This window comes from Coenobita brevimanus, chromosome 84 (genome assembly GCF_032717465.1).
Source record: "Coenobita brevimanus isolate Jiangsu-jjx chromosome 84, ASM3271746v2, whole genome shotgun sequence".
Taxonomy (NCBI): Eukaryota; Metazoa; Arthropoda; class Malacostraca; order Decapoda; family Coenobitidae; genus Coenobita; species Coenobita brevimanus.
In genome coordinates, this window is record NC_137037.1 from 48,504,141 (window position 1) to 48,529,743 (window position 25,603).

Sequence of the window (25,603 nt, forward strand, 5' to 3'; positions counted from 1 at the left end):
AATTCTGAGCAGTCGAAGGTTTAAATGGATTTCTTCTGTTCAGATACAAAGGAAGTAATAATGCAAAAGAAAATAAAGGGGATAAACCAGAAAATGCATGGCAAGTAAAGTGCACTTACAAAAATGAATAATAATAAAATACACTGATTAGAAAAGAGAAGGCAGAGAAAATAACATACAACAAAGATCTTGATTCTTTTTTCTCTCTCTCTTTTTTTTTTTTTTAATCTGAATTGGGCTGTATTCTGAATGACCAGACATAAACCATTGCCTCTTCTTATTCAATTTGCTTTGCATTTTACATCTTAATAATCTTGTATGCGGTTGTACCAAATTATGTCAGCATTTAAAAGACACAAGTAATATACCAAAGAATGTTAACCCGTACCACATTAGCGACATTGATGTACGTCCCCCTCTAAAAAGCCAGTGACATAGATCTACGTTCTGCAGAACTGAAGTCACTGCAAGCAACCGAAGTAAAATGGAAGATAATAATGTATCTCGCTAACTTCAGACATTTCTCCTCTATGCTTACAACACTGATTTAGGAGCATGGGAGGTGAGTGGCCGTCTTCACAGGCTCACAGCCACTCTGCTCCCAGTAACCTTGAAGATTTCAGAGTTCGAGTGGCACCTACCTTACTCGATTCAACCAACTTTCTGGCTTTGGTGATTACTTTTATGTGTGCCAGGGATCTTATATTGATGTATTAAGCTCATTAAAAAAAAAAAAAAAAAAAAGTTCACAAGCTCATAGCTGCTCTGCTCTCTCAGTAACCTTGAAGATTTCAGAGGTCAAGCGGCACCAACCTGACTCAATTCAACCAACTTTCTGGCTGTGGTGATTACGTTTATTTGTGCCGGGTATCTTATATCGATGAATTAAGCCCATTTCGCGAGAAAAAATAAATAAATAAATAAGTAAATAAACATATATCCATTCACAAGCTCACAGCAGCTCTGCTCTCTCAGTAACCTCGAAGATTTCAGAGGTAGAGAGACACCAATCCAACTCGATTCAACCAACTCTCTGCCTTCAGTGTTTACTTTTATTAGTGCCAGGGATCTTATTTTGATGCATTAAGCCCATTTAGCCTGGGGAAAAAAAAAAATAAATAAATAAATAATAATAATAATAAAACAAAAAATCGGCTGGCATAGAGGGGTATCAGTTTTTTTCCCCATCCCCAGCTGGGTACAGGTTAAAGTGTACTCTGCAAAATAAACTACATGATATAGTGCCACCTATTTCTTCCTTCCCATTATCATTCTATCCCTGTGTCTGATCTCCTCTCTTCCTGACTTCTCCTGTTCCTTCCTGTTACTTTTTTTTGTATGACACTTTCCACTTCAGGTGGCTCTACATCTGACTGGCATGCCCACTAATTTCCTGTAACCCAGGAAACCAATGACAATGCTGGATGGTAACCATATACTGTAACCAGATTATGGGGTGGAGTGGATTCTGCTATGGTGTTCCTGTTAACTGGGTGGAAACACACAAATGCAGTGTCCATCCATGAACCAAACTTCCACAGTCCCCACGTCTTGCTGTGCCAGTTGTTTGCCTGGGGATGATCAACACCACCACCACTAAAAAAAATCACTTGGAATGAGTTGCAATAAAGATTCCTTCTGTCAATGAGAATACCGCCCTTGAGAAAAGAAGAGTTTGGTACAACTTCTGTACTTCTTGACCTACAAGAAGAACAAGATAGCTTTATTAAATTATTTGACAAGAGGCTGCCACATCCCCAAACTGATACAGAGAGGATGGGTTTCCAGTACCCTTCTCCTACTCTTTTGGTCACCTCTTACAAGTGAGAAATCAGTAAGGAATACCACAGACAAGTGCTGTGTAAGAATAAGATTACCTGAAAACAAAAATCTCCTCTAATCATTGAAAGCAAACTTTAACATGAATCTGATGAAATGCAGCTGTTTTAACATTAATCCTGATTACTGCTACCTTGAGGTGACACTACTGTACACTGACTGACAAGCCCAATGGTTTCCCGTAACCCAGCACACTATTTACAACATCGCACAGTACCCATACATCCAGCAAATGGATGCCTCGTGGTCTGGTGGTTATGGTGTGCAACAGTGTGTCTATTATAGATCAAAGGGATGCATTGTAAGTGGCATACGGAACTAAGTAGCATCTCTTCCTCTGCTGCAGATTATGTAGATTACATGAGCATTTTCTTGCACATTACTCTTACAGAGTTTTAATAACGACATAATTTACACCAACAACATACAAGATGATTTTGGGCCATAATTTGCAGAATTATTCACTGAGGAAGAGATGCAACGAAATCTTAGCCCCTTAGACCATGAACCTTAACCTGAAGGTTGGTTGGGGTTTACTGTCCACGTTACGCTGCTCTGGAAACAAATCACCCTTACCTTGTATGGGCTGAGTAGACTAACACTAGGTCTACCTCAGCATATACCTCAACAATACCTGATGCCTTCTCATTCAACCTTTTTAATGCATTCTTCACTTCTGCCACTGTCACATTCTGAGTTACCACTTTCTTCTCTGTATATCACCACACCAATCATGTTTTCCACTGCTCTTCTCTCATCATTAACATTCATCAGTCTAAGAAAAAATTCTTTTAATTTGTTTCTTGTTGGTGGACTGAAGAAGGCAACTTTATCCTGCAGTCCACCAGTTTCACACTCAGATAAGTCTGGGACCATCACCATCACATCAACATCATTCACAGTGCCAGGGTCAACTCCCACGTAGGTGTCCCACCCATCGCACTATCTAGCTAGTCTTAACCCCTCCGTGGCTGCTGGCGTCAAATGATGTTTTACTGCAGTGTGGCTGCCGGCATTATTCGAGCGCGGCTTATAAAAAAATTGTAAAAACTTTTGGGAAGTGAACGAACGTTTTGAACGTCTCGAGACTGACCTACACTAAACTTCCATACACCCCATCAATCAGTTCAGAGCCTGCTGCCCTGATGAGAGGATTTTCGATTTTTTCACTCGTGGCCATGCCTAAGCACGCACAACTACACCCATTATCTTGGACCAGATGAAAATATCATCTTTCTCCTCCCTTGCAAAACAAACACAATCACCCTGTTTATGATTACAAATATATACAAGCATTTAAAAAAAAAAAAAAAAAAAAAAAAAAAAAAAATGTTAATAACAGAATACATTTTTGTTTTGGTAACTTTACTTATTCGCTCTGGTTTGTTGTACAAGTTTGGATCATTCGATACAGTGCGACTTGTAGAAAACTGTGAAAACTTCAGGGAGGTGAACAAGCATCTCAGACATGAGACTGACCTTCACACTCTATATCCACACCTCATTTGTCAGTTCACCACAAACTGCCGTGACGAGTGGATGTACGATTTTTTTTTCGCTCATGGCCATGTCTAAACACACATAGTTACACCCATTATCTCGACCCAGACAGAAAATATCATCTTTCTTCTCCTTTGCAAAACACATACAACAACCACCATGTTTATAAATAAATAGAGGCATAAACAAGAAAGACATGAAAATAAAAGAAAAATACATTATTGTTAGGCATTACCTATTTGCTCAGGTATGTTGTACTGTTTTGGATCCTTTTATGTATTCTTTGCCTTTCACAAGCATAACAAGAAAGTTTTCCATGTTCACGAGATACTGTATTTCCGTGGGTGGAAAAGCCTCCCTTCCCCTCCTGCTAATCAGCTCTTGCGAAGTGCAAATGGCAGGTCGTCCTGCATTTCAACCCTCACTGTCCAGCTTATACACAATGACTTTTATCTCATTTAGGTCTGAAAACAGAAATTCTCGCCTCCCTTTTCCAATTAACTCCACCACCCACACTACAAAAACAAGTCGATACTACCATAAACACAATAAACAACGAAAAATGTAAAATAAATTTATATTTTTGTTTAATACAAACCTTGCTTATTATGTACTGAAAAACTTCAAAATACATATCTATTTATTTCACACCATTTCAGCACCACTGACAATGTATTAAAAAAAAAAAAAAGTGTTACATCACTGCAATACCTGTGTGTGACTGGTATTAGCTGCCTAAATTTAAGCAACTTCTGTGCTCGACTGCATGCCACAGAATGGGTCTAGAAAGCTGAAATTTGCATTTCCAGGTGCATTGGAACTTCCCCTTCAATGAAGGGGGGGGGGGGGGCTTCAAAAAATGGCTACAGGGTCAGCCTGTGGGATCGACAAATTCCACGGAGGGATTAAATCTATCCTTCTCTTTCACATCTTTAACATTACAAGGTGCAGATGGAACAATTAGCATTTCATCATTTCAAACTAAACTTTAAATACATGCACCTTGAGCTGATACTTAAAAAATTTTACACCTCTCTGCCATTTATCGTCCACCAACATAAAGGGTTTAAATAGTACTATATAAAAATAGGCTTGGGTGGCATCTGCAAGGGACAGCTGTCAGTGTTCTCACTCTGACTGCCCTGCCACACTGAATAAATGCACTATCTGTCATACATATATATTTCTGTTAGGAGAGCATGAAAGATGTAAAATACTGAACCTTTTACAACACTGGCACTGGATCTGATCTTCTCCAAGTCCTATTAGTCATATTTCAAAAACATATATAACCTACAGTGGAATCATAGATGCATGCTGTGCTGTGCAAACCACTCATCCTCACTACAGCATGTTATGTATTAAAAGAGCCCTGTTGACCATGGTGACTATGCATAATGCTTAAGAAAGCATGATTATACATACTGTATATGACTATGGCAGTGATACTTGTATAACAGCATTAACACCACCAAAGAACATAAACTGAGAAAAACTATAGGGAAGTATACACTTACTCTCAGACATAGTACCCACTGCGCCCTCTACCGTCCCATGAAAAGGAAAAATAACATTAGCAAATTATGTTACTGTTCATATAATGCTTTATGCCTGCCAATCACTGAAAAATCTCTTATCTTCATCTCACCCTATTCCAAATTAATATAAATCCACCTGTCCAATAAAGTGATATGAAATTGTTTAGAATATGCATCACAGGAAGTTAAGTTTTCACAACTAAGTACAATTTTAGTCATCACTCAAGACACACTGGAAGTAGTGTGGAGTTTGCTATTTCCACAATCCTCAGAGATACAAGTAAATCAAAGCTGCTTGAGAATCAGGGTGAGCATATATTCTGCTTTATCCAACACAACTGTTTTAGTTGATTATAAAAATATATAGATAGACTAACAGATGGATAGATACATACTCAGACACAGATACTGTAGGCAAAGCCGTGGAACTGACAAGAATGAAGTATGTGCAGTGATGAATATGACAATGGTTGCAACCTTCTTCAACTTGGTAGCTGACAATATACATATAGGTGCATGGAAATGCATTTAAAATGAATAATTATGCAAATGGTTTTGACTGTGAAGATGAGTCAGGGTTTCAAAAGTTTGGATAATGTGTGACTGAGGCTCATTTAGCTGGGAATGCTGCTTTATACTGTAATTCTCTTACTTAAGTGTTTTCTCTTTCTTTGCTTTAGAATTCCACATCACCCAATCCTTTAACCCATTGAACACTGCTATTGGTGGCTATGGACGACTGTATAGGCCACTATGTTTGATATCCAATTAGTACTTATTCCTACATGGGACAACTCTGCAGAGGCAGTTGCTACTGGCGATTGATGAGTCTACTCAGCCACACAGACTGGGATTGACTAACAAAAAACAACTTATACCTGGACTGCTGTAAAGGAGATATACAGGGCATGGGATCCCCAATCTACATAACCCCCTACCTTTTTGCCCACATGGCTCACAAAATATTTGGTATGTTCCTTCTCCACTACTCTAAGGATTGGTAATAGTTATATAATATACAGACAACCACTTGGCTTGCCACTCATCATAGAGTCACCTGCAGGTACCATTACATTGTGCTGCATGTTTTTGCAACAGAGATTTTCTCTATTTCTTCTTGCATTGCTTCCAATATTACTTTCTTTTTAAATATTCAGTTTAATTTAACCTAGAGAGACGAGCAAAGAGGAAAAACTGCTCAGACACAGAACAAAAGAATATAACACTAAAAGTGACTTAAGACCAAGTGTCAGAAAACATATAAAAAACTACATACAGTACTTTGATACTTATACCATACAGTAAGTGGAACAAATAAAATTTACAAAAACTACAAAAAATTACATAATGTGATACTTCATATGCGGCCTAATTTTACTAAATAAATCACACAGCTTGGTGACACACTCAAATTTCTGTATCAGCCAACCTGTCCTTTCAGCGCGAGAACAACACGTACCTTGCTGCCTTTAACACAGACGTGGTGTGGGAGCTCTGTGTCGGGGGTGTGGGCCCGGCACCTGCAGTCTGCCGTCCCACCACACTCACGCACATCGGCTGTCCATCTAGTTGACGGTGGTTGAAGACCTCCACTGACCTAACAAGAACAGAATAAAAGGGGTCAGAAAACCAACTACATCCTCTTAATCTGATGATGGATTTTTAATGCTACTCTTGTTATCTTCTGGCAATTCCATTCAGCTTAGGGAGAGAAATTAGATCCACATGCGGTTAACCGATACTGTTTCTAATTTAGTCTCAACAAATGGTTTCTCCACAGTAAACAAAATAACCTGGAGGCAGCAGAAACAAACTAAGTGTGCATCACTGGATTCACAAGGTTAATAACAATTAGGTACATCGTGCAATAATTCTTCACCATTACTAAAATTACTAGTATGTATTCCTGAAAACTACTATTGGTGAACTTTGACTAGTGTGACAGTTATTTTCCTGTTTAAAAGACTCTTCCCACATATAAAGTAATCACATTCAAGGCTGCAATTAACTATAAAAGTGAAACTGATTTTGTGACTGGGTGTATCTGTATGCCATACATGTGAAGTTTACATGCATTTTCAAGAAATAAACGATACACTGGGATATCACCTGTGAATTATACCAAACCTGACCCTTTACTGCATATTCTGACCACATAATGAGATGCAATGGTGTGTTATATGAGATGTTCCTATGATGGTAACTAGCTTAATAGTGAAAACTAGGTCATGTGGTGCTTAGATCCAATTCCAGATCTAACTGATATTCTCTATAGCTTAAATATCAATATCTGAGAAAATAATATTTCATGATGGAATAAACTTTTAATTACAGCATCTTCACTTAAAACAGAAGTTTCTGGGAACACATCTACAGGTAAGCAATGACATGTGGAAGTCTATGATACTCAGGACTGCTGGGCTTCAGGAAACGCGCTGTTGGCCTACGTCAAGAGTTCGAGGTGGGGAAGTACAGTTTACATGGTTGTGTTAAATGAATATCACTGGACCTCAACCTACAAACATTAGTCACTTAGTTCTCTGACCAACAACTGTTTGGCATCACTATATCCTAGCTATGCTATACATTACCTGTATGCATCATCTTGTGTGACAAAGATGGCCTCTGCCACGCCTTGCCTAAGCATGCGTGCAGATATGATGGGACCAATGGTGCCAAAAAGTTCCTCCATGTCCTCCACACTCACACAAGGGTGCAAGTTGGTCACCAGTACCTGCAAACACACATCATCACATAAATACAGTAATCCCTCCACTATCCGATGTAACAGAGCCAAAGGCATGTCCGGAAAGTGGGCACCTGCCTGCTGGACTGGTACTTAAGGACCCTAACCCAGCCTAACTTTGAAAGCCACCTAAATAACTCCCTACTGGACATGCATAGCACCTATTTAAACCTATTTAAGACCCTGTTCACACCAATATTGGACATAAAGCACGAAATCAATGAAAAGGAACCAAAGAATGAGGAATTAGAAGTGACTGTACCTCAGCCAGGGTACTTACAGCATGTCTGTGGCCGCCTTCTTAAGGCTTTGGCAGTGGTGAAAATAATCTTAAAGCATGTACAGTAATCCAGTGTTGTGCTGACTTAACTCTTTACATTGTGAGTTATAATTGTTTAACACTGCACATGGTTCTGCACCATGCCAGTTTCAACCACCAGTTTGCAATCCACAGTTAATCCTTTGCACTCTAAGTTCTAATTTCTTAACACTGCACAACACTGTAAATTCCCATGTGGTCTACTCGCGAGGTATTGCAGTTTAATCTCTGTTTATTCACAAAAAACGAGCACGTGTGGCTTCCATTGCCATAAGCATCTACCTGCGATCGAAGTTAGGCAATAACTGTTGGTGACGGGGAAACAGAGTTGCCAGATCGCAACGGTCACATTACCAAACTCCTCAATTTTCATTACCAAATTTAACTTTTCATCACCAAATTCGTAAAGCTAGCATTTATTCCTCACTAATTATATATACAAGTGGAAATACATGTAGTCACTCTCCTTATAATTAACAGCAGGTTGATTATTTTCATGCTACGTAGGCTAGCAGATTAATCAGAGAGAGCAAACAATCCACCATCTCCATCCTGTGTATCCTCATACATGTGATAAATCGGTTTGGTAATGCATTATTGTGATTCACTACCAAACAAATTTTTCATTACCAAACTGGCCCACATTTCGTAATGAAAAATACCAAATGGCAACTCTGACAGGGGTGGGGGGAGGGGGGAAGAAGGAAGGGGTGAAGGGGCCATGGTGTAAACAGCTGTTCGGCACTGCGTGGCAATTTCTAATTATGAGACGGAAACAAATCTTTTTTTGGGGGGGATTTTTTTCTTTTTTTGACCATTTTTGGGTTCTGAGGGTCCAGGTCCACAATGTCCGGTAAGTGGGGTGTCCAGAAAGTGGGCGTCTGAATAGTACAGGGATTACTGTATACATAACCATTAACCAAATCTCTTTCCCACTGAAGAACAGTACAAGGAAGTGTCCAGAGTGCAGGAAAAAAAAGAATTTCTAGAGGGAGAACTATCAATGCCATACCCAATTAAATGGGTCACCCCCTCTCTCACTCACTCAATTTGTTCTTGCTGCTACCAGATAACTTTACTCAGCTTACAAGATCGTCTTCGGAGTGAAATGGTTAATGAAGACCACCTAATCTCTCCAGTTTGAAAAATCTCCCCTCAGCTAAATAAAATCAATGAACGGTGGCAAGGATACAATTAAAACTAGCAACAGTCCCTGCAATTTGCCATCCATCCATCCATCATCCAATCCTACATTGCCCCATGAGAAGCGTAGGAGCCCAGGGCTAGGCAGTTGGTCCCAACATTTAAGATGAGAGTGACCAGCCTCACTCATCCCTGAATGACATTACATGAGCAATCAACCCCAACTATCCCTTGGATATAAACCTTCACCAGCTCAATCCGATTGGAGCGCAATAATTACCCACTAACCCACCAGGTGCCAAAATTTGGTTATATATATGGTTACCACCCAGCGTAGTAAATGGTTTCCTGGTGTACAGGAAGCCTTTTGGCTTGTCACTCAGTGTAGAGTCACCAACAGGTAATTTGCCATTTATAAAATACTTGGTAAACTGATGAAAAATTACCCATAAAAGTTCCCGTTATCAGTTACGTTGATTTGTTATGGTAGTTTCCTCAATTCAAGCACTGATTATGTAAAAAGCTACGACATTCTATAATTTCTTATTGTATTATTATATCTAAACAAGCAAAAGTGTATGCAAGCCCCTGTTTTTGGAGAGTTATTTATGGAACACCTGTAATTACTGTATACAGTAAGCCTGTGTCCTACATTACAGAGGGTAGCCTGCAGCAATACTGAAGGGTCTGATTTGTAGTACCAGTACCATTACCATGTGCTTCAGAATCCATCACTGAAATATTGGGGGTTCTTCCATACCATACCTTTCTGTTCTATATTAATAATACAATCCCTACCTCTTTCGCTGCCTGTTTATTTCTGGGTTAGTGGTAGTAAAAGAAACATGACTCATCTCGTCATGAACGAAGTGGACTGCAGGCTGAAATTCCCCTTCTCCTGCAGCCCACTATCCTCCTTTTGAGGGAGTGGGAGGAAGCTAAGGGACATTTACATAACCAAGCAGTAGGGTTGCCCAGTCACATCGGTGCCACCATGTGAAGGCATCCCTCTTTAGCACCACATTCTAGGGAAGACAGGGTTGAATAATTACAGCTATTTGCTCACTACATTACCTTAAATCCCTGAGGTGCTGCCCGTGAAGGCTGGTCCAGGCGAGCCAGAAGCTCAGTGGAAAGTGGTGCTAACTTCTTTGCGCGGGAACGGTCATTCTCATCATCATACACAGGCCTGCCAATACGACATCCATCAATAAAAGCTTGTATTATAAGTTGCATTTTTTACACTGTTTTTTGCTGCTAAGTCAGCAGTAAGTAAGAGAAAATCTGTCTATTATAGTTTAACTGTCACCTACCATGCTAATTTGGCAACTTCCCTAAATTTATAACCACAATTATGTCTAAAAGATGTAATATATAACCCAAACCTTACTTATCATGAGGACTGCACAACTCAGTTACATTAAGTGAGGAATTACTGTACTCAAATATACTACGTCCTTGTTATAATGATGCCTTGTTTTATGCCCATGGTTAATCATAAGACAGTTGTTAATTAATGTTCCATGGGTACCTGAGCCCGCTTGACCTATCTCCCAATGTATAGCTCCAGTGGTATGCAAAAGGCTGTGACATTCTAGAAAACATGCCTAGAATAAAATTAGAATGTACTGTACACCAAGGTGCTGGAGAAGGACACTTTTTCATGGTGGAACTAATATAATCAACAGGCTCTACTGCCTGGTTACACAAGCAGCCCATTACTTCCTCCCTATTCCCTAGGAAGGTAGTGCACTGCATGAGGAGGGCAACTTCTGCCTCCAGTCCACTGGATTCAAATTCAGATGAGTCTCAGGTTGCAACTACAGTAAGCCCTTGTCTTTCATGGGTTAAGTTACATGGACACCAGCAAAAAATTTCTCTATGTAATGAAATCCTTGAAAAAGGGCTCACACAACCATAATTCTAAGCATACAAACGTCTACAAACCATCTGTAATTCCCCTAAACATCACAAGACATTAGAAACTACTTCCTCAAAGTGTATTTTGTGATAATTTACCAACAAACTTTGTTAAATTATCACAAATGCACCTCAAACTAGTGTACTTTGTGATGGTTTACTCATCCTCAAAAAGAGTCAGCAAAGTTGGGTACTGCCAAAGATGAGGGCTTAATGTACTACTACTATTTTATTATAGGGCTACCTCTTTTTGGCTCCTGGTCTGACAGCCATTCTCTGTGGTGGTGACTCAGGCAGACGAGGAGGAGGCATTCTTTGGGCTGACATCCTCCCTGGCATGTCCCATTCATCATTATACATAGGACTCTGTTCCTGATACAAATAAACTGTTACAAACATTACAAAAAGCAAATAGGATGATGACAATGACAATGATGATCATGATACTTGGTCCATCTGGCTAGCTATTTACAGACTGGTATTGAATTCCAAAACAATACCGTAAGCAAATTTTATCCGCAGTCAGTTTTGCACTTACTCTGATCACCTTTTACACACTTTCACAGAAAGGCACAATCACAGCATTCTTCCACTCTGCTGTTACACTTCCACTTACCGAAGTTTTCTGGTTATTTTCAAAATCCACTTTCTCTCTCCCTCCTACCTTATATTACTTCCTTGCTCACAACAACTGCAAATTTTTCATTTCAGTACCATTCTGTTTCAACCTACAACCTGCCTTTGTAACTCCTTCCAGTTCCTCAACTGGTTCTTATTTACATTCATTATCATTATCCATACTTTAATTCCCACCCTAGGATGGGGTGAGGTAGGGAGAAAACCTGAGAAGGAAAAATTAATCAGTCTGCCCAATTGAAGGGACCACTCTCATTCACTCATTAATCAAGTCTCCAGAATCCTGGCTCTACCTCAAATATACAAGCATTTCATATCACCTCTCTCTCTACGTTCACTTTTTTATTTCATTTTTCACACTCACACAGCACCAAACTTTCTGTTAGACATTGTAACTTCTACCCCATATCTACTATTAACAGGAAGTTCACACCGAAAGTCAAGAATACGTCCAAAAACAACCACAAGATTCTTAATAATGTTACCGCAAACTGGAGCAAACTAACATATCAGCTTTACATATAACAGCAGAACTCTAACAGGCAAATTTCTTGCTACTGGGGAAGGAAAAGCTTAACATATCTGTGTATCAGTTTGCTGGGAAAGATTTTTTTTTTTCTTTTGTAACAGCCAACTCCCTTCAAGAACAAATGCCTGTCATAGCATTTCAGTTCTCACACAAAAACTACTAAGCACCCCATTCATTTTCTTATTACTCTTTTACATTCAGAATACCCATCAGAATCGCTCTTCTCCTTGGACTAAACCCATCCAGACACACATTATAATACATGTCAGTGGTGATCGGTTGTGGATGATGCTGGCTGACCCTGTAATTGTTGGGTGTGGTGATCTTGAGTCGTGTTGGCCGTACATCCTGTAAGAGAGGTGATCTTGAACGATACAAGTGTTCAGGTTCTGGTGAGTATCCTCGTGCCATGCCACCCCTTCCACCATATGCAGACTCCATGGACCGACCTACCGACTGCATGAGGGGCCTTGGAGGGTACTTTGCTACCTGAGTCTTACCACCATGGTCTTGCCCACTGTAGGAGAAACAGAAGCTCACAGTTATGCCAATATGCTCCATCTGCTACTATTTACCAGTCTTAGTATTCTCTGTCTGACAATACTGGCAGGGTCTTCAAACATGTGGCAGAAGAGTCGAAATATGTAATGGGGGGAAACTCTGGGAGCCTACTCTTGCTAGACTTGTTCCACTCTGCTGGCAGTTTCACTCATCCATGCCTTCTTACATACCTCCAACAAGCACTTCATTCCGTTCTCTCCACTACACTTAATCATCTCTGCATACACCTCATCAACCCCAGCTGCTTTCCCATTTTCAGCTGCTTCACGGCATTCTTCACCTGTGCGAGTGTCACGTTTCCTGGCACTGCATTCCTTCTTGGCACACCCCCAAAACCAATCATGTTTACAGCCGCTCTGCTCTCTCTATTCCCATTAACCAAGCTATCAATATACCGGTAGTTCTTCACCTGTGCAAGTGTCACGTTTCCTGGCACTGCATTCCTTCTTGGCACACCCCCAGAACCAATCATGTTTACGGCTGCTCTGCTCTCTCTATTCCCGTTCACCGGGCTATCAAAATATTCTTTAAATCTGGTCCTAACTTCAAACCCATGGGTTAATTTACCACTGACAACCTTAACACTTTCACATTTCTTCCGGCTTTCACGTCCATATTTCCGCACCTCTTTCCAGAATAACTTCCTATTTTCAGTGTAGTTTGCATTCATTTTTCTTCCTAGATCATCATTTACCTCCTCCTTTTTCCTTTTCACCAGCCTCTTCATGTGCTTCTTGCTCTTGATATATTCATTTCTTATCTCAACTGAACCACTGTTCTGTAACCACTCTAGCCACTTCTTCCTCTTTTCCTCCACTGCTCTCTTAACCTCTTCATCCCACCATGCTGTCCGTACCTTTCTTCTTTGTTGTTACTCTTGCTACACAAAGCACAGCTTTGGCATTCCTAACTAAGCAATCCCTATATGCATTCCACAGGCTGTCCAGATCCATTATATTCCAATTCACTGATTCCAACTCCTCCCCTACTTTGGTCCTGTATTCATCTGCCATTTCTTTGATAAATAAGTAAATGCTGAAGTGCAAGCATAGGACTCTTGGCTTAAATAATTTTCTGTGGCTATTTGTGGTTAATTTCCTGACCCAAGAGTGAATGTTTGTGTGGATGGTAACTATGTCCATAGCAAAACTTTGCTCTAACTCTCATGCTTGTACCTCCCACATCAGTGGCAGCTAGCCAACAAATAAACCAGAAAATGATTAGTGTATTAAAATTTTTTATGAGAAACAAAGTTTACTGTTGGCATAAAAGTGTGCATGCAAAGCTTGAAACAAGCTTCCTGGTCATTTCAATCTCATTCATACTCCCACCACATGGCCAATTGATATTTTCAGATTGATACAGTTTGCCTGACACTGTTTCTTACCTCACATTTGGGTAATCAAATCAATTGTAAATTCCTTTATCTCATCAACTTCCATGCCGCACTTTCTCATACACTAGTTTACCATAACCATTCACCATCTGCTCGACCTACCACATCTCTTCTTACCTTCAATTCACTCTTTGTGCAGTACCAAATTTACTACCCTTTCATCCTCTATTCCATGATCAAAAGCAATGCTATATAAGCAAAACCCTCTTCTACTCTATTATAAATCGACTTTTTTACTCCACATCTTTCTTATTGTTAATCTACTCTAATTCTATCTACTCTAGGCACTGCTCACACATTCCTCACTAACCAAGAACATGATGCAATATACTGGGTTACACAAACAAATGATTCTGTTATAATTACACAAGTCCTCGATTATCAACCGATACTACGGTACTTTTCAACCTCATGCATCTATCCTCTCCTGTGTCCCTTCTGATCATCTTAGTTTCTCTGGCATTGCTGCATTCTAAAATAAACTGTCATACTCTTTCAATCACCACTTTCATGCTTTACTGGCAATTACTTTCAGTGTTCATTGCAACCATATCTTTTTAACACCCCACCACTGCTGATCTTCTTTTTCTGCCAGCTAACCCACACCATTTGCATAAAGACAAGTTGTTATACTCTTTAAATTTATCCATCCATCCATCATCCAATCTTATGGTGTCTCATGAGGAGCGTAGGAACCTGGGGCTAGGCAAGTTGGTCCTGACAATTAAGATTTGGCTTAAATCTCCATCTGAAATGCTGATCTGTAATGCAAGATCAACACTGGTTCTCATCATGAAGCACTATGGAAATGATGCTGAGCTGTGACTCTGTCTTTTTTAGCCACTGAGCTACTTGAAATAACCTGCAAAAAGTAAAAAATCTAGACCTAGTTATGGTAAGCAAACTACAGTCTTAGCATGAGAAAGTCTCAGGTCTCACCTGGAAAAGTCCCCCTTCCTGTTCTTGATGGTGACAACATGAGGATTATTAGGAAGAGGGTGATAGCGGCCAGTGTCTCGAGTCCGTCCATTGGCAGTGGTTCTGGGTGGAGGACCACGTTGACCCCCTGGCTTTTTATCACCTACATCTCCACCTGCTACAGTGCGCATCAGCTTGGACCCTTTCATTTGTGTCTGCCCACCTAAATCTGTAAGAGAAAAGTTCATCATGGTATAATACACTGATATTATAGCATACTGCAAAACAAGAACTGATTTATCCATTCATTCAATCCTTCACTGCTCCACCAGGAAAGCAGAGTAGGCTGCCCAGTCCACAAATGCCTGGACACATTGCATTTGAAGGGCTGGAGGTATTTGGAAGTAGGAAAGGCAAACTTACTTAAACTGAAGTAGTTTCTGTAAATGACTCCCAACACTGTTTGATTTCTTGGATATTTGATGTTATCATCATCATCATTCCCACATAAAACTGGGGTGTGGTTGATTAAAAAACTAGAGACAGGATGAATATGGGAGAACTAACGATAGCATGTTCACTGAAATGGACCACATAATCATTCCTACTGCATTTACACCTTCAGAATCCTAGCACCACTTCACAAGCTGAAGCATCTACAAATTTAATTTTTCTCTATACAAGAACTTAACATATATCAGCTGGACAGTTATCAATTTCATATAGTCATTCTGATCCACTGTCAATTTCTTAGCCTAATCAACTTCACTCTGATTGTGCATCCACGTCCAATATCAATCATCATCATCATCTAGACCTTCTTTCTCACCCTAGGGCAGGGTGAGGAATAGCAATGTCCAGACAGCCCAAGTCTGCCCACTCTAATGGGCCACACTTCCATTCACTTATCATTCAAGCCCACAGAATCCTGGCTCTATCTGATACACGAAAAACTTTCACCAAATCTTTAGTTCTATATAAATGTAACCAACAGAGTCAATCCTAACGCTGTCACATAAAAAAGGAATGCCAAATCCCTGATCATACACTTCTCACAACATTCATCCAGCCAGCTCGTTCTTGATCTCGTCAGTCCCCTAGCCTCAACGACTTCAATACCCCTCTTCCTCACACACTCATCCACCACATCCCTCCACCTTCTCCTTGGCCTACCTTGTCTCCTCCCTCCTTCAAATTCACTCAGATATAACTTTTTCACCACTTTATTGATATCCATTCTCTCTATGTGACCATGCCATCTCAGTGCACTCTTTTCGATGCTGGTGTCCACAGACTTCCTCACTCCATATCTTTCACGAATCACATTATTCCGTATCCTATCCACTCTGTACTCCACATACATTTCTCAGCAGTCCCAGCTCCACTGCTCTCACTCCTGACTTTCCATTTTTATGCCACACCATAGCCTCTCATCCACATGCTGAAGTTGGCATTAACACTCCTTCATGTAAGCATCGCACAGCTGCAACACTCAAGCCTCTGTTTATCAAGGCCTTTATAGCACCAGCTATTTTCCTTCCTTGTGTCACTCTACTTTCCACTTCTTTTGCACATTTTCCTATCGTTTCTATCACTGTACCCAGGTATTTGAACTCTCTCATCCATTCCAGTCTCTCTCTATTCACTGTAACATCACACTGGGAGTCATCTTCTCTCTCGATTACGATCACTTTACTCTTTTCTACATTTACTCTCGAGGCACAATGCTCACAGACATCAGCAAAACTATGCACTTGTCCAGTATTTGCAAGTAGCGCTGAATCATCAGCATACAACAAATTTGAGATATTCAATCCATCCATTCATTACCAATGTCATCCCTCTCCATTACTCGTGTTTTTCTTCTCGCATCACCCCATCCATATACTGTATATACTAAACAATCATGGGAACACCACACAACCTTGTTGCAAGCTCACACTGATCATGAACCATTCACTTACATTATGTACCTTTAGCCTAAAATCTATCTATGTCAACTTACTTGATGGACGATTCTCATTACGTATTTTCTTTACAAGTGGAACAGGGTTCTTCAGTGCCATTTTCGTCTGCAATAATTAAATAAAACATGTTAACTGATGATTAAAGTGAAGAGAGGTTAAGTCTGTGAACGTACAGTGATGTTGGATGATGAGGAAATGGAAAATGTGAATACGTTTAAGTACTTGGGTAGCATGATGAGTAAGGATTGAAGTTTGGAGGGTGAAGTATTTGAAAGGGTCCAACAAGGAAGAAAGGTTCTGGTTCCTTGAAGGTGGTGATAAGAAACTGGGAAGTGAGCATGGAAGTGAAAAAGTTATTACATGACAGTATCGTGATACCAACTCTAACGTATTGATGCGAAGCTTGGACATTGTTGGAGGGACACATGAGTGAGAGCAGTGGAATTGAGTTATTTGAGAGGAGCCTGTGGAGTCACATGGAGAAACAGACTGACAAATGAGGAAGTGAAGAAGCGTTGTAATGTGGATGTGGATGTGATGGGAAGCGTTAGGAGAAACACAGTGAGGTGGTTTTGCCATGTGGAGAGGATGGAGAGTGAGAAACTGACGAGGAGAGTGTATGTGAGTGAGGTGGGGGAGGTGAGAGGAGGGGAAGGTCAAGGATGAGATGGAGGGATGGAGTAGACAGGTACATGAGAGATGGGGGTGTGAATTGGGAGCAAGGCAGTGAAATGGCGGGGGACAGGGTGACATGGAGGTGATTTGTTTGTGGTCACCCCATATGGGATTAAGGTGTCTGGCAATAGACAGACAGATAGATCTTCATACTGACATTTTTCCAAAACTAAGAATGGGATGAGGTAAGATTCAGAAAATGATTAAATAAAAACATGTGAGAAAGAGAGGCATAGGCAGCATGTCCAGGAAAACAAGCAAGACACACTGACAAACATATGCATGTAATAAATGCACTGTAACAATGTAATTCACATTCATTTGCCAGATAAATTCAACTATTGTACTCCTGAGTTAACACTTCAAGTACAGTATATGCTGCCAGTGATATCAGACTAATTCCTGAAAGTTCAGCACTTTGCACCACGCACATGCAAGCATGTGTGCAAAGTTTGACTGGCTGAGACACTGAGACAGGACTACAGTACACGTGCAAAGCTCATTTCCTTTATATCACAACTAGGTAAATACTCACACACACACACACACACACACACACACACATGCAGAGGCACACAAAGACACAGACACACACACACACACACACACACATAGACACAGACACACACCAAATTCTACACTGCCAAATATGGATACATTGTAGGGTGAAAGGTTGGATAGTGATGGTATGCTAACCTTGAGTGTTATGTTTTTCCTCCTCATGTTATTGAGACGGTCTCGGGCATCGACCTGTTTTGCTAATTCAGCAAGGCGGTCTCTGGCATCAACCATCCGTAATCGCTTCTTCTGGATAATCTTGTTCCTCATATCCCCCATTACCTGTACAAATTAATCATCATCATCATCCTAACTACTTATTCTAACCTAAAGTTTGAGAGAGGCAGGGTCTAGAGTGAGAAAAAACTGAAAGTGGGAGAACCAACCAACATCATGCCTACTTAAATGTTCTACACTCTCATTCACTCACCTCTTCAAGCCCCTGGAATCCTGACTCCACTACAAATTAAATAAGTACTGGTATATCAGGAGGCTCCTCTAATGAATCATGATATATTTTATTCTTTTTTCTCTAAACAACTTTTCAGATAAAGGATTTTATTTTATTTTTTTTTTTTGGCGGGGGCGCTCACTATCCACTCACTCGATGTAGCGCTGCTCTCCTGTGTTTGGCCTTTCCTCTCCTCCCTCCTTTCCTTCCTTCCTGTTCTGTCTTTCTTTACTTCCTTCTTTCCTCATCCTTCTGCCTACAGGTGACTTTACAATCTCTCTTTTGTCTTTCTTTCCTTCATTCTTTTCTGTTCCTTCTGCCTATGGGTGACTCGACACTGAGTGACAAGCCGAATGGTTTCCTGTACACCAGGAAACCATTTACGACACTGGATGGTAACCATATAACCAAATTATGGCACCTGGTGGTTTAGTGGGTAATTGCGGTGCTCCAATCGGATGAAGCTGGTGAAGGTATATATCCAAGGGGTGGTTGGGGTTAATGCTTACGTAATGCCACTCAGGGATGAGTGAGGCTGGTCACTCTCATTTTAATGTCAGGACCAACTTACCTAGCTCCAGGCTCCTACACTCCTCATGGGGCAAAGTAGGATTGGATGATAGATACAGGAAGATTTTCTTTTCCGCTTCCCAAGCTGCAAGGGTTGGCTACAGCTTTCATTTAACCCTTCACAAATATAGTACTCACTTAAAATGAATGAATATATCTGGTAGTTGCATTAATAAACTACAAAACAAAGATAAATTAGAAATTAAGTGATGGCATACTTATTACAGTACTGCACAAACACCAAAGAACAAAACCTCACTGTAGTGGACTAATTGGGGTCCAAGCCATTCCGAAAAATGTGAAATTCCGATAAGAGACATCTGGACTTCCCAATGCTAACCTGGACCTTTTCTGATATATCAGACATTAGTCCTGATCACACCAACTGTTTTTAAACTGTTTTCACCACCATTGCTGCACTGTACTGTATTATACATTCACTACAATAATCAAATGGTGTAATAAACATTATAATACTGTACTGTACAATAATAAACATGTCTTTTATTTACCTTATTGTGATGAACATAGCTGACGTGGGCAGGTAATCTGGACTGCTTCTGGTTTTATTGGACTCTTTCCAATATATAAGGATTTAGTCTGGTAGCTCCTTCATTCCAATAAAAGCAAACTCCAGTCTATTTAAGTCTGTTATATCAAGGTTTTACTGCATTTAGCATAATCCCTGAGATCAGGAGAGAAATACTTCTACTGTACCTTCACACTTCCTGCACACCATGAAAACTGATTTCAGATGCACCCTTACATACATACTGGTATGAACTTAACTGGTTTTAAGATGGTTCTACTCAAAAGTAGGTAAGTTTGGAGTTCTAAGTAGGGCAGCAATTGCACAAGGGACAGAAGCAGAAAACTGGAACTACCCTTCATTCTGCTGGACCTGAGCTATGGCAACTCCATCACCCAGCATTTGCATTACAAGCATCCTGGTTTAAGTCAAAATGTTCCTGTTAAACCTATGACATATAACCATTCCATCAACAGCCAGAACTTCAGCCATTTTCCTTTGATGATGTACTTTATACTGTATTCTAGTACTGCTGCCACCAGATGCTTTGTTCAACTTTGGAGAAACACTATGAAGTGTAGGGTGTAGATATAGCCTTCATTAACCCCCTTACTACTAGATGTCTGTCCAAAGTTGAATAAAACTGTCTGGTGGTAATAAAAACGAACTATGAGAATACACCACTGGAGTCAAAGGATTAAAAGGGGGCAAAATTCTTGCCCCATGCATAGCAGTATGTGCTTTGTCCATCCTGTTATAAGCAATGTACCATAAGTTCATTTGGTTTCACAGCATCCATCCCTCACTTTCTCACACATTCAAATACCACATAAAACCATCGTCCAATCACTCCTATGTAACGGATGTGCAGAAGGATGCTTTCATGTCCTGACACCTATATACGGCAACTAAGCAGCACAGTATTCAACGACAAACCTTCATGTTTGGTTTGTTGAGGTTTGATTGCAGCTTCTGATTCCCTTTGCCAGTATTCTTGCCACCTGAATTAATTCTGGAAGAAGTTAATCTGCATTAGTGACTATTAATGTACAGAATTATTAAAATTTTAAATACAGTACCTTTATTAGGTTCCAAAATAACAATAAAGTGAATGATTGCTGGTGGGTATAATACTGTGCAAACTTCTGTAAAACAGTAACAATAAAGCTGTTAAAGATACAAATATAACAAACACTATGCATAAGAGTACACAGCACAGTGCATACCTCCAACACTGAGCAATCCTTACATGATGTCTATGTTAATCCTAAAAGAAACTCTGTGGAAGCTAATACAATACCAATATTCTTAAAGTCAACTTGAAAAACTGTCCAGGTCCTCCTCACACGATGCTTCACAATGGACAATGAGTAAAAAATAAAAATTTCTGTGGGTGTATGAAGCACATATGCAACAGACTAGCTTGTCCATCATGTGCAATGAATAGCAACTGACACAAAGGAAGTGGTACTGTAGTACTTTGCTTGTTTTTTATCTCAGCTGTTACATTATCTCCCTGCACTACTGGTGTGTTAATTGAAACAATGACAATATATGCAACAATAAAATCCACTGCCAAACTATGTATGCATACAGAAACTATTAAACAAGGAAAGTATTTGTATATCCTATTTAAGGTGGTAAGGGATTATTTAAAATAACTTTACCCCCCCCCCAAAAAAAAAAAAAAAAAAAAAAAAAACTATCCCTAGCTGAATAAAGCTGTCAAATGGTAGTGGAATAATGGAATACCATAATATGATGTAAAATAGTCACTAAAGTGAAGAGGTAAATTATCATAGTACTGTAACTAGCTAAAAAAAAATATATGTCCTAGATTTACACATGCAAACAGAATTCTAATAAACAGTGTGTGTGTGTGTGTATTTACCTATTTGTAGTACACAGGAATTGAGCAATGCTCATGTTGTCCTGTCTCCATATCCACATTTATCAAGTCTACCTTTACACACACACATGAATGTTTTTCTCATGCACCACCTCTTTGTCTATGTTGTTCCAAATATTTAAGTATTTACCTAATATACCTAATTGTGATATACACGAAATGTACTATGCTCATGGGTTCAAGTCGCTGTTTCTCAAGAAGTCAAATTTAGCTTTAAACTTGTTTAAGTTTTTAGACTGGACGATCTCTTTGTCCAGGCTATTCCACAGGTCTAAACTTCTATAAGGAAAACCATATTTCTTGATATCCTTCAAGCAGCTTGAGTTCTTCAATTTCATTCTGTGTCCTCTTGTTGCTCTCTTATCCCATACAAACAGATCTTCTCTGTCAATTATATCTACTCCTATCATGGTTCTGAACACTGCAATCATGTCTCCCTTCTTTCTCCTTTCCTCTAAGGAAGGCAAATCCAGTTTTTCCAGCCTCTCTCTGTATGACAGATCTGCCAGACTGGAGACCATCTTGGTTGCTGTTCTTTGTATTCTCTCAATCTTGTTTATATCTTTCTTTTTGTGTGGGGACCACACTACTGCTGCATGTTCTAACCTGAGGCAGATCATGGCCACTATCAATTTTTTCATCATCTCCTCATCCATATAATGAAATGCTACTCTTATGTTAGTCAAGAGTTTATACATCTCTCTAACTATCTTGTTAATATGTTTTTCTGGTGACAAACTATCTTGGACCAGCACTTCCAAATCTTTCTCTTCTCTCATTTTTGTGATTAATCCATTACCCAACAAATAATTCAGTGATGGCCTCCTGGTAATTTTACCCATTTCCAATATTTTACATTTCTTTACGTTAAATTTTATTTCCCATATCCGACGCCAATCATGTATCCTATCCAGATCCTCATGCAGCATTTTACAATCCTCCTCAACCTCTACCTTCCTCAAGATCTTTACATCATCAGCAAACAGACTTGCATAACTGTTCACTCCATCTACCATATCATTTACATACTCTTTCTTACGAAACGTTTCACCACTCTCTTCCTCTCTGCATATAAATTTCATCCGTCTCTCTACTTCCTCCACACCCGTTTCTCATCCACTCACTATATATATGCTTTCTTCTTTTATGCCACAGCCTGTTTCACCTCTTCATTCCACCATGCTGTTCCTTGCACCCCATTTCGTCTTCTCTTCACCCCACCCACCACCTCATGTGCTGCACAGATTTCTTCTTTGAATATCTTGCACACACCTTCCACGTCCCCTATCTGCTCCAAATCATATTTACCCAGTCACTCCTCCATTTCTTTCTTATATTCTGCCTTTTTTCCATTCTCTTTGACCTTTCCACCGTCCTTGTATGAGCTACTGTACTTCCTCCAGTCCGTCTGTTCTTCTATTCCTCCATTTCAATTGAACCTTAACTCTCACCACTACCAAACGATGGTCAGAAAGTCTATTCCCTCAGCCTCTATTTGCTCTTGCATCCATTACGTACATTCTTATTCTGTCATCCCCACACGCATAATCAGTAATTTCTTTCCGTTAATTCAGTTCACTACCCACCCTTCTCATCACTCTCCACGTTTACCTCACATCCACATCCAGAACTGGTAAGAGCTTAATTTGGAGGATCCGGAATCCACGAGGCAGTGGATATGACTCAGCAAACCCAATTATCTTCATCTGGTTAGTCTTGTTTTCATGTTCTTGACAAGTAGCATACAAATGTCAAGAAGTTTGTGAATTTAGCTGCATTAAGTGGTTATAAACAAATGCTGGTCAAACCAACATCAACTGTACTGTATACCCTGTACTTTTACTATTTTTGCCAGATGCCATAATCCCATAAGGGGTGGCCACAAACAAATCACCTCCATGTCACCTTGTCCCTTGCCACTTCACTGTCCAGCTCCCCCTCTCTCATATACAGTACCTCTCCACTGCATTCCTCCAACTCATCCTTGGCCTCCCTCTCCATTTCACTCACATACACTCTTCTTGTCAGTCTCTCACCCTCCATCCTCTCCACATGGCCAAATCACCTCAATGTTTTCTCCTAACGCTTCCTATTAGATCCACGTCACACAACAATGCTCCTTCACTTCCTCATTTGTAGTCCATCTCTCCATATGACTCCACATTCATTTCATTCATTGCCAGACGCCATGTATCCCAAACGGGGTGGCCAAGGGCTTAGAGTTAATTGTTTTACAGGGAGGGGCACTAATCCTCCACCAACCCCACTTGACACGTAGGGAGAACGTTATGCAAAAGCATCTGGTGTTCCCAGGCGGTCACCCATCCACATACTAACCAGACCCAACGTTGCAACGTGACTCCACATGCTCTTCTCAAATAACTCACCTCCATTGCTCTCACTCTTGACTTACGTCCCTCCAACAAGGTCCAAGCTTCACTTCCATATGATAGAGCTGGCATCACAATACTGTCATGCAGTAACTTTTTCACTTCCCAGTTTCTTATCACTGATTTCAAAGAACCAGAAACCATTCTTCCATGCTGTACCCTTACAAGCACTTCACCCTCTAAACTTCCATCCTTACTCATCACACAATCCAAGTACTTTTACAACTATTTTATCCATAGTAATATTAGCCCTTTTGGGTGGCAAATAGGTTTGTACATCCACTCTGAGTAATCGCATATTTTGACCAAAAAATCAAGGTTTGTAAACTTAGAGAAAAAAAGTTATATTTATGCATAAGGAACTACTATAATACACATCTGTCTACAAAATACTGCAGCTCTACTTTCCCTACCATACAAGAGCTGTAATAATGATGGGAAGTTGCGTAGTTAGTGGTGTGTAGTCGCAAATAAATGCATTTTTGTATACAAAATGACAGAGAAAAACTCCTGCTAACCCAGAATCATAAATCTATGTTTATTTCTTCTCAACTGGATTGTCTAATATCCAGGAAATGAGCAAGCATTAAGAGAATTACCAATAACATTCACCAGCTTCCCAACACAATTTAAAATCACCTGCGCAAATAAGCGAGCCACAATCGTGGCCAGGAGACAAGCACCAATAAAGTCACAATCGTGGCCAAGAGACCAGCACCAATAAAGTCACAATCGTGGCCAGATCTTGAAGGGTTAATATATCTATCTATCTATTGCCTGATGCCATAATCTCGTAAGGGGTGGCCATTTGACTTTGAGTTACTTGTTTTACGGAGAGGGATGTGATATTAATAGCAAAAGTGAGCATCACAATTTACATAACTGGAATATAGTATCCGGGATTTAGCATCTGACCCTGAATATTGCTGGAAGTATCTCGTATTTAAATGAACATGAGTGTTTGAGAATCCTTCCTAAATAACTGCCCAAGAAACCTTTACCTTTAAAATTTCCTCATATTGAGGAAGACAGCAATTCTGGAAGCCAATATTGCTTTAAAATATCCCACGTGGCCACAGCTTATGAGCTAATGAATGTCATTTGGGAAGGGGAGGGAAATGATAGTCACTTTTTTTTTTTTTTTTTTTTTTTTTGTCAGATGCTTGCTCACAGCTGAAAATTTTTAAAAGATATCAAGGCCAGAGTTGAGTAACTTACACAGAATGACTCAGACCTGAACAGTAAACGTGAAATTACATCACAAAACTGCTTAGATGTTACTATCAGGTGGATGGTTGAAATTCCCTTTTCCACTGACGACTGGCATGTAAACAAACCGTCCAGTGGAGTTGTTCTGGGTAGGAGGCTATTGCTACGCCATAAACACTAATTTACAACCATATTAAATCTAATCAGTCTACTCCAAGAAGATGCGGCTACGGGGACTCTGAGAAATCGAAAATACCAATACAACATGTTAATCCAAGCTTGTTAGATAGTTTGTAACCT

The 25,603-nt window shown here is 40.0% G+C and overlaps 1 protein-coding gene across 4 annotated transcripts in view; it reads right to left on the reverse strand.

The window, feature by feature from the left end:
* The window catches only part of LOC145410211 (uncharacterized), a 28,206-nt gene that overhangs the window by 2,433 nt on the left and 170 nt on the right, over positions 1–25,603 (reverse strand). Inside the window, exons 2-11 of one of the 4 annotated variants that reach the window (XM_080280425.1) lie at positions 20,732–20,807; positions 18,384–18,527; positions 17,051–17,117; positions 15,067–15,274; positions 12,471–12,687; positions 11,250–11,377; positions 10,160–10,274; positions 7,469–7,611; positions 6,337–6,474; positions 4,857–4,883 (exon numbers count right to left, since the gene is read on the reverse strand). In XM_080280425.1, coding sequence (XP_080136551.1) covers positions 4,859–4,883; positions 6,337–6,474; positions 7,469–7,611; positions 10,160–10,274; positions 11,250–11,377; positions 12,471–12,687; positions 15,067–15,274; positions 17,051–17,117; positions 18,384–18,527; positions 20,732–20,807 — 1,261 coding nt within the window. In that variant the 3' untranslated portion in view covers positions 4,857–4,858. The remainder of the gene's footprint in view (positions 1–4,856; positions 4,884–6,336; positions 6,475–7,468; positions 7,612–10,159; positions 10,275–11,249; positions 11,378–12,470; positions 12,688–15,066; positions 15,275–17,050; positions 17,118–18,383; positions 18,528–20,731; positions 20,808–25,603) is intronic. The other 3 variants (XM_080280424.1, XM_080280423.1, XM_080280426.1) reach the window with 3 other exon arrangements.